The sequence below is a fragment of the Microtus oregoni genome, unplaced genomic scaffold (genome assembly GCF_018167655.1).
Source record: "Microtus oregoni isolate MIOR12 unplaced genomic scaffold, Mior012 000025F_ref0000491, whole genome shotgun sequence".
Lineage (NCBI taxonomy): Eukaryota > Metazoa > Chordata > Mammalia > Rodentia > Cricetidae > Microtus > Microtus oregoni.
In genome coordinates, this window is record NW_024543084.1 from 24,758,164 (window position 1) to 24,768,378 (window position 10,215).

A 10,215-nucleotide genomic window follows, 5' to 3' on the forward strand; every position below is an offset into this window, starting at 1 on the left:
AAAAGAAAGTCTCATGTTCATCTGAAATGGAGCTGGTTGGAAACGTGCATTTTGTGGGGTTTTACATTTCAGTGAGAAAGCCAAGGCCCAGAGAGGCCCAGAGAGGCCCAGAGAGGCCCAGGAACTGCCCTTGGTGGCACAGCCAGATGGCAGATCACGATCAGCACCGGCATCTGCTGACATTGCCACGCTGCCCGGCTCCATTGCCACTGTCACTGGATACTTGGTAAACATTGTCCCCATGGTAGCAACTGTGAGTTCAAGGTGGGCGAGGCTCCTGCCGTGGTGATGGCAGGAGCTCTGAATTTGGACACTTTTGATGACTCTCAGGCAGACCAACAAGTTCCCACATTGGCCCAACGCCCAGCTGTCCACAGGCTGAGGCAGGAGAATAACGGTGAGCTCTAGGCAAACTCACTGCCTCAACAAATAAACAAAAGTAGCTGATTATGTGGAGGCCTGTGTACCTGGCCTGTGTAGCCATGTACCGTACCCAGCCAGGTGGGCACGTTTGAAAATGTGGTCCTGTTGTCTGTCCTTTCTCTGTTGTGCTGGCTGGCAGGATGGAGGAACAGACCCATACAAGACACAAAACACCCTGGGACTGTGGGGTCAGAGTCGGGCTGGACAGAGGTGGGGCTGAGGAAAGGCAGGGAGGAAGACAAGCCCAGCATAGTCAGGGTATAGGTGGGGTTTTGAAGAGTTGCCAGCAAGAATGAGGCGTCCTGCTGGGCTATAGTGGTGCATGCCTTTAATCTCATCACTCAGGAGGCAGAGGCAGGCGGATCTCTGTGAGTTTGAGGCCAGCCTGGTCTACAGAGTGAGTTGCAGGACAGCCAGGGCTACACTAAGAGAAACCTTGTCTTGAAAATCAAAAATAAATGCATAAATAAATAATTCTTAAAAAAGAAAAGAAAAAAGAATGCCCTGGATGTGACCAAATTGGATCTGGGGTCTGCTGTCTCACCAGAAACCAGCGGGGTCACAGGGAGATAGATGCACAGGCCTAGGACAGCGTTGTATGCTGTGCGGCCCCTGCAGGGAGCAGCTTGTGCTTGGGAGGGGACTCTGCAGTCCTCAGGCTGTCCTGAACCTGCCGGCCCCCTTCCCACCCACAGTGGCCCACCTGCTTGTTCTGGGGAGGACAGTGTTCCAGAGCTGAGGAAACACCAGATTTTCAGGGCCTGCAGCTCCATCCCTGGGGCCTCCCAGGACCACCTTCCTTCAGTCCCAGTCCCTTCACCACCGTGAGTGTCCCCAGCATCTTTGACTGATGTCTGCCATGTGACCACACAGGCAGGCCTGTCTTTCCTGGCAAACTCCTCTTCATCCATACAAACCCCAACTCCATTGTCTTCTCTTTCTAGGACCCTCTGGAATAGCTCCTCCCATGCTCCACCTTGGCTTTGTATGGCGGGGACTCTGCCCCCATCCAGGAGTCCCGGAGATTCTGTCCTATCATCTTAGTCATGGCGGCAAATGGGGCTTCGATGCCCTGATCACCGCTGCTGAGTCCCAGTCTAATTGGCCCGGTGGGGTCGTCAAAAGCCAATCCATGGCTCTGCCTGACTGTGATCAAGGGGAGCCTGGAAGAGCGCAGGGCTGACTGGGAGGGGGCGGACCCCACAGGGCTTTGTGTGCCTGGCTTGGGGTCCCCTCTTGCCCACCCTGACTGTGAGGGGCCCTTGACAGTTTCCCTGCAGGGAGATTGCTCTCTTTAGGTCCTTCTCCTACCCCGGCTGTCTTTCTGTTCCCCTCTGGCCGTGGCTGACACCACCCACCAGGCTAGTCATTGCTTCCTCCTCAGCTTTTTCAGGACTTTCCTCAATGCCACAAACAAGGGGAGGGATCAGGGCTGGGGCGCAGAGGGCAGAGCACTCTGGCAAAGCATCCGGGAACACATACACCACACACACTGGTCGTGACAGACATAGGCAGGGGGATCAGGCGTTCAAGGCCAGCCTGGGCTATCCAAGAGTGTCTCATAAGCAAACAAAAAGAAAAGCAGCCGGGCGGTGGTGGCGCACGCTTTTAATCCCAGCACTCGGGAGGCAGAGGCAGGCGGATCTCTGTGAGTTCGAGACCAGCGTGGTCTACAAGAGCTAGTTCCAGAACGGGCTCCAAAACCACAGAGAAACCCTGTCTCGAAAAAAAAAAAAAACAACAACAAAAAAAAATAAATAAATAAAAAATAAAAGCAAACGGGGTCTGGAGGCCAAGTAGCCAGAGCAGCTGGCGAAGTACGCGCAAAGGTCCTGGGGTTGGGGCCCACTCTGCTTCCTCAGGAAGATCCGGAGCTGGGAGGGGACCCTGGAGGCTGTGCTGGCAGGAGGTGGGTACAGGGTGTTCTGTAATCGGAGCCCAGCAGGACAACAGCCCCTTCCCCAGCACCCCAGGGCCCCATGCTCCGGACAGAATGTGCCCGGGGAGACACACAAGGAGACGGCGAGGGCGGCCGGGACCGTGGGTAGATTCCTGAACAGCCGCCTGGTCGGGACAGCTGCCAGCTTCAGAACAAGTGTCTGTGCCTTTCCTGTCACGCTGGGGCCCAGAGAGAGAAAGGGGTGTCTGGAGCTTGACACTGAGCCCTGATCAGTCAGATTCATGGGGGTCCCGGAAGCAGGTGCAGGGAGGTGACCCCAGAGTCCTGCGTCCTGACTGTGAGGCCTTGAGCCGCTGCTGATCCAGCAGAGGAGGAGGGGCCTGAGTAGCACAGCCCCGCCCCTCAGTCCGGGGACCTCGGAGCCAGCTCCTTCCTCCCCTTACCCGGAAAACCCTTCTGTAAGAATCAGGTTCCTCAGCTGCCGGCTCAACTGTCCCTGTCAGCTGTCGGGGGCCCAAGGAACTGCTGTCCCTGTGTCCGCTCCTGGGACAAACTGTGTGGTTCAGGAGCGCAGCTAGAAGCGGAATCCTAATCCCATGTGATGGGGTCCCCTCCTCAGCTGCACACCTGGGTTTAGGGGTCTTCCTAACCACGCCCTAGACACCCCGAATCTCCGCGGCTGTCCTGTATGACCCCAGGACCCCAGCTCACAGGGCCTGGGACTCACCTGCCTCTGTTCCCAGTGATAGGGTTAAATAATAACTAATTAATGGAATCCATTATCAATGTTATTATTGCCACAGTCTCATTAGGTAGCCTCCTGCCTCAACCTCCTGAGGGCTCAACCTGCTTCTAGCTGTCTGTATTCACAGGCTGTGTGGTAGCACTGGGGCGATCGCATGCAGAAACCACGCCTAGAGCTCGAGGCCCCTTCCCCACCTTCGTGAGGACTGATACACACAAAACAACAAATACATTTTTTTTTTTTTTGGCTTTTTGAGACAGGGATTCTCTGTGTAGCCCCAGCTGTTCTGGAACTAGCTCTGTAGACCAGGCTGGCCTAGAACTCATAGAGATCTGCCTGTCTCTGCCTCTGAGTGCTGGGATTTAAAGGCGTGCACCAACACCAACACCCAGCCAAATAAATCTTAAAAAAATAAAACAAGAAAAAGATATAGACAGACTGGTGACCAGAGGTGGGAGGGTGTGTGAGGAGGGCATGGGCCCCAGTTAAGTCCCTGGAGGGGATTGGAGCTTTACTGGTCTTCAGGGTCCATGGGCGAATGAGGTGTCAGCTCAGTCTTTCCTGTTTTTATTTATTCATTTTTAATGTACAAAGGGTGATGAGTTCTTCAGACGTGGGCATGGCAAGTCCCTGGCAGGACTGTGGAGAGGGGAGCTTTCCCAGTTGCTCCCGGGCACCTGTTGCCCCTTTGGTGACCTGCCAGGCTGCCGTGTCCCTGTCTGGATTCTACCCTGAGCAAGGCCTGAGCTTCTCGTGGCAGATCATGCAGGTGGCTCAGGGCTCACCGGGCACCAGTCCTCAGAAACTGGCAATCTTGGACCCTCAAGTCCCACAGAGCCTCAATCTGTCCTTCTCACCTTACAATGTGGCCATATTTAAGATGCCTGCACACCTGGGCTCCCGCCCCTAGGTTGCAGATGGTGGGACTGTGAGCTCCGACCATCTCCTCTGTCCTATCTGTGTGCTGAGCTCCTCAACGCCACAGCCTCGCTGAAACTTCCTCTGCGGGCCTTTGGCCTCCCGTCTGGTTCTGGCTTCTCCCAGATTCATCTCTCCCAGACTGTAACCCTCTAGGGATCTAGCACTGGTCAAACACAGAGAACTGGAAGCCTGAGGAGGACCCCAGTCCACAGAAGTCACGCGCTGCTCCTCAGTCCTGTGCGATGGCAGAAGACACTCGTCCTCCTGTTTTCCCAAAGCAGACAGTTGGACTGCAGTGGCCAGAGAAACGTGAACCTACCGAAGTGTCCGCTCACACATCAGCAGGTCATGCAGCGTGGCCTCACAGCCTCTGAGGCGGGGTTAGGATCCTCCTGACAGACAGAGTCCCAGTGAGTTGCCTCGTCCACCCTGCCAGCCCCAAGCTCAGAGAACAGGCAGTTAGGGGTCACCAGGAGGGCATGAGGCTGAGCATATACATGGGAGTTCATTTCCTCTATGTAGCCCAGGCTGGCCTGTATCTTGTGTTCCACCTGCCTCAGCCTCCCAAGGGCTGGGGGTGGGGGGGTGAGGGTAAGAAGCCCATGTGACTCAGCAAACCCCGCCCCCCAGGAGCTAACAAGGGCACAAGCAGTTTACCTCAGAGTACAGTGGAGGCGGGTGGTAGCGGAAGTCATGGAGACAGGCAAAATAGGGCCCTTCCAGGGTCACACCCAGGTCCCGCAGCAGGGGTAAGGGCCCCAGTGAGGCAATTGGCAGCGGGCTGTCCCTCACCACCTCTGAGTACTCGGGGGGTGCTGGAAGGGAGAGATGAGACAGGGCTTCTGGAGGACCCATGGCCCTGACATGACTATGCCCAAGCCTTTTCCCCCTAGGGACAGTTGCCCAGGCTGACCTCCAACTATAGCAATCCTCCTGCCACAGTTGGTTTGGTTTTGTTTTTTTGAGGAAGGATCTGAGTGTAGAGCAGGTTGCCCTGGAGCACACAGCGACAGGTCCCCTTGTGTTTGCCTCTGTTGCTGCCTGGCACTAAAGGTGTGTGTCACCATGCCCTGCTGGGTCTCCTACAGTCCTGGTTAGGTTTTGAATTATTAAGTAGGGGAGGCTGGCCTTGAACCATCCCCCAGTCCTCGGTGTGCAGGGATGGTGGGTGCTGGGATTAGACCATGCTTGCCTAGAGACCCCTGGACTGGAGGGTGGGACCGGGCCGCGGCTCTGCCTGCCCGCATCCTTGGTTGCTGACTGAGCTCACCCTCTGGCGCCTCCAACTGGGTGCACAGGCCCCAGTTTTGCAGGAAGCTGGCGCGGCTGCCTATGCTGGCCGAGCGACTGCCCTGGGGGTGCAAGGGGACCGTGCCGATGACCAATGGCAGCTCCAGCAGCAGCTTCGAGGAGCCTGGGATGTCCACGCAGACCTGAAGGGAGAAGTGGCGATGTGGACAGCTACCCCACCTGTGCCCTCCACCCTGGCCCGAACAACGGGGTGGAGGGAGGCTTGCTGGGTACCTTGAGCGAATAGTCCACACTGAGCACGCAGCAGTGCAGGATGGACGGGCCCACTGGGGGGATGCGCAGCGCGCGACCGGGCCACAACGCATGGCGACCAGGGCCCACAGGCTCCCCGTCTACACTGGCCACCACAGTGCGCTTCTGCTTGCGTGCACCTCGGGCCATGAAGGTCTGTGTCTGTACCAGGGCAGCGCGGGTCTGCACAGGTCGCGTGGAGCCATTGTCAATCTCCGCGAAGATAGGGATGACCTCACCTACAGCACGGAGCAGCTTGCCTCAGTTTCCCCATTGCTAACTCTTCCTACTCCAGCCGCATCCCTTCCCACTTGTTACCCGGAGTGTAGCCCTTGCGGTCGATCTTGGCTGAGAGAGTGACAAGACCATGGTTGCAGTACCAGGATCGAGCCACCTTCTCCCGGGCTCCAGCCTGCGGTTCCTGTAGGGACACTAAGGGTCACTTCAGGCACATGGACACTTGGGGCTTCTATGTTAGAAGGACCCTAGTTTCAGGAAGAAGATGGGACAGGGAGAACGGTGCCTGTTTTAGGCCAGCCACCCCTACAAAATGTGACCCTGTCTAAAGAAACCAAAAATTGAATAAAAAATTAAAACCAAGAATAGGTGTGGGGTGCACACCTTTAATCCCAGCAGACAGATCTCTGTTGCTTTCAGGACAGAAACCAGTCAGGGTAACACACACAGAGAAACCTTTGTAAAATTTAAAAAAGAACAAGAAAGAAACAAACAAATCTCAAAACCAATAAAACAAAAAAGTGCAAGCCCTACTGTGCCCCGTTTCCCAAGCGGGGCATCTAAAACTGAGGTAGGGCAAGACACTCGCCCAGAGAGAGCTGCACAAGTGGGTGCCTTCAGGATTTTCACCCAGCTCTAGCAAGTCACCTCTAACTTCTGGCTCCTCTGTTTCAGAGACCGCCTGTAACCCCCAACTCCGGAAGACGTCGAGAGGCCAGGTCGGACCCCACCTTGCCCCCGACGGGGCAGCCACGTACCAGCAGGGCAGGTGTGTTTATGTCTACGGGTTCAATGACAGTGAACACCTTCCGGGCGCGGCGTGCGGGGACCCAGGGCCGATGCAGGGTGGCTTTGATGGAATAGCGGACGCTGCCGTGTTTGCCCTCGAAGGATGTTACTAGGGAGCTGGAGTGGCGAGAGGGGGTTCAGGGTAGGAGACAAAGGCATGCAAGTGAAGTCCTGAGGAGTTAGGGGTCGGGGGAGCGCAGATGCCCAGCGGGTGGGCGACAGCGGGGCTTACAGAGGCAGCTGGAAGCTGAAGGGAAACTCGTGACGTCCGGCGGGCAGAGTGGCGACGTCCCCCGAGTCTAGGAGAAGACAATGGACTCAGCGGACGCGGGCTTGAGGATCGCCTGCTCAGGGTCTCGGGGGTCCCCAGCCTGTACCTGGCGCGAGCAGCGTGGCGCGGTGGTTCACGACTTCCACGCGCTCGCTGTAGCTCTGCGTATATGCGGTGCTGGAGCCCGCGCTACGCGACTCGGTCCAGTGTGCGCGCGCGCGGCCCCGAGCGCGCAGCCTGAGCGCGCCCACGCGCGCCGCCCCCGCCAGCTCCAGCAGTACCCGGCCCGCCACGGCCTGGCCTCCGTGGAACACGGGCTCGGTGCCCGCGCGCGCCCCGTCCAGCTGCACCACGAAGGCCTTCACCTTGTCGAACAGCATCGCGCTGACCGACGCGAACCCAAAAGAAGGCCGACCCGGGGCTCGAACCCGCGACACGGAAGGCCGAGCGGCTGGGAGCGCGGCAGGTTCGAACTACGCCCGCGGACACGCAGGCCGGCAGGACCCGAATACCGCTCGGGACTCGCGCGCGGCGCGGAGGGCTCTTATACGGCGGGACGGGGGCGGGGCCTGCGGAGAAGGCCGCGCCTACCGGAAGAGGCTCCGTCTAAAGCGCCGGGGGGGCGGGGCCAGAGAGGGAAAGCCGCGACCCCTGGGAGCCAATTGTGTGGTGGTGGTGAAGGAATGGCCTGAGAGAAAGCCACGTCTCCCGGAAGAGGAGCCACCAATAGCGCGGCTGGGAGGCGGGGCCTGGAAAACCCGGCTTTGCCGAACTGGACCAAAGGTTCCTCGAGGGCCGTGGCCTGAGAAAAAGCCGCGCCCCCTAGAACGGTTACGCCGTAGCGCGGGGGCGTGGCCTGGGGACCCGCCCCTCCTGTCATTAGCATCGAGGAGGCGTGGTCTAGTGGGAAAATTCACCAATAGCACCTGGGGGCGGGTCCTCCTAGGCCCCGCCCCAAGCTGAGCCTCAGTGGGTGGCGTTGTGGCGAGGGTGGCCCTGAAGTGGGGACCCGGTCTGAGACTCAAACTTTGCAGCTGTCAGTTTTTTCGTTGTTTGTTTTGTTTTTGAAACTGGTTTTCATGTAGCCCAGGCTGGCCTGGAGCTCCAGACAGTCCTGCGTCATCTTCCTGAGGGCTCGGATGGCCGCCTTAGTCATGAAATCTGGCTGCCTTTCTTTATTTCGGCTGTTTTGAGAAAGACCTGGCTGGTTTGGAACTCACTCGTGTACACCGAGTGCTGGGACAAAAGCTTCCTTTCCTTTGAGGCCGGGTCTCACACAGCCCGGCTGGCCTCCAGTGCGCCATGCAGTCGAGCCCCGAGCTTCCAAGGCTGGGTTTGCGGGCGTTTGCCACGACGCCTGGCTTTTTCTCGCCCACGGTGACCCAGGCTGTCCTGGAACTCAGGGCCATGGAACTCCGTCTCTCTCAGCACTGAGTTGACAGACGTGCACCACTAGGTCTCAGTTTCCCAGCCTCATCATCATCTCGCTGCCACCTGCAGACCCCCGGCGGTACGGATTGGTGGGGGTACCCCAGGTTGGTCACCCCCCCGTCAAAGGACAACCGCTTCGTGCTTTAATTTCCACTTCCACAGGGCGTGGCAGAAGTCAGTCCTGGCCACAGAATGTGGCGTGTGGATCGCCGTGCATACCCGGCTCGAGTCCGGGAGACGCTCTGACATTTCGAATTGTGTCTGGGGACAGCGTGACCCTTCTCGGGGACTCAGTTTCCCCTCAGAGCTCTCAGGGGATCCACCCGGCGTTTATGGGACGCGCGCGCCCCCTCGTGGGCCAGGGATGCACCGCGGCTCGTATTCACTCCTGGAGTCCTGCTGCGCGGACACGGGGATCCCAGAGACTGCTGCACGGTCACGAGGGGGTCACGCACCGCCACCTCCAGCGTGGGAGTCAGCGCTGAAGGGCGCGAGCGGCAGTGACAAGGGAGTCGGGCTGGAGGACCAGAGGTCTTGGCCAGGAGGGCAGAGCGGGAACTGAGTGCAACACCTCCAGCAGAGCGAGTGTACCACAGATGGGCCTCCACAGGCCCAGAGAGGACGAGGCCTGAGGTCACACAGCAAGTCAACCGCCGCCACCTCTCAGAGAAAGTCTGGGTCGCTTCAGGATTTTCCTTGGTTCCCACAGACCACCAGCTCAGCGCTGTTGAAAGTGCAGCCTTTGCTTCTGCCCCGCCCATTTCACAGTCGGGTACCCTGAGATCTGGTTCAGCTGTGTGAGTAAGGGGCCTGGAGCCCAGAGAGGCGGTGACATCTGCCCTGCACACACAGCTGGCGCTGGGGTAGGACTCCCTAGGCGAGGCTGAGGTGGGAAGGCTATGACCACGATATATAGTGAAAGGTTCCCCAACCCCCACAGTTTCCTCCCCGGTGGGAGACATTCCCACCTGACCCACAAACACCATCATACTCTCCCCTACTCCAGGGAAAAGCAGAGTAGCAAACACTGCAAGGAAAACTGAGGCAGGGTTCTGGGTGCACGAAGATACGGGGCTTCTTTGAGAATTGGGGCCCCCACACCTGGAAGGCCTGAACAGTGGACTCCCTAGCCCACCCAGGGGTTCAGCAGACCCTGCAAGAGGGACGGAATCCCTCCACTTTAATTGGGGTTGTACCATTTTTGTGATACTTCTATGTCCAGGTTGCTATAGTTCTGAGATGGGGACGCAATCCAAGCAGGAGTACTTCACCCAGTGGGAAATCCTCCCCTGGGAGCCCCTTTGTGTTTTTGTGACAGTCTATTATAGCCCAGGCTACCCTCAAACTACTGTGAACTGTCCTCCTGCCTCAGGCTCCCCGGTGCTGGGATGATAGACGTGTGCAACCACACCCAATTGTTGTTTCCCACGTGTTGAGAGGGGGTCCCGTCCTGTAACTCTGGCTGGTTTTGAGCTTATGGCAATCATCCGGCCTCAGCTTCCTGAGTGTCTTCTGCATAGGGCGCCCCTGCTTTCTGGGAGCTCAGCTGGGGAGCAGCACCCGCCGCCTTCGCAGGTAGGTTTCAGCTGCGGTGAAGTCACTGGCCACGGTGTTCACGCCCTCGCTGCGCGCCTCCGGCCAGTGGGTTGCCGCCGGGCCACCAGCACTTGCACCCGCAGCGGCGCTGCTGCCTCGGGCAGCACCCAGCCCAGCAGCCGCTGCCCCCCCCCCCCCCGCCCCGCACACCGCGGTGCGCAAAGGTGCGCAGGGAGCCCAGCTGCGTGCCCCAGGCCGGGTCCCCGCACACCGTCGGGACTTCCTGCTTCAGCGGGACTCATGCCAGGGCTGGGACTGACGTAGCGCTGCCTGCTGTCCGAGGCGACCTGGGGCCCCACAGCAGCGTTTTATACTATTCTGCCTACCCAGCCTCCCTGCAACGCACTCACCTAGATCCTG

The 10,215-nt window shown here is 58.6% G+C and overlaps 1 protein-coding gene across 1 annotated transcript; it reads right to left on the reverse strand.

Annotated features, from left to right (window-relative positions):
• Positions 1-3,634: 3,634 nt before the first annotated feature.
• Arrdc2 (arrestin domain containing 2) lies at positions 3,635-7,457 on the reverse strand. Its single transcript, XM_041674870.1, has 8 exons — positions 6,935-7,457; positions 6,790-6,856; positions 6,527-6,674; positions 5,850-5,952; positions 5,514-5,770; positions 5,260-5,422; positions 4,647-4,804; positions 3,635-4,381 (listed from the first exon to the last, which is right to left on the reverse strand). The coding sequence occupies exons 1-8, from the start codon at positions 7,206-7,208 to the stop codon at positions 4,328-4,330; spliced, it is 1,224 nt and encodes a 407-aa protein (XP_041530804.1). The 5' UTR covers positions 7,209-7,457; the 3' UTR covers positions 3,635-4,327.
• Positions 7,458-10,215: the final 2,758 nt, after the last annotated feature.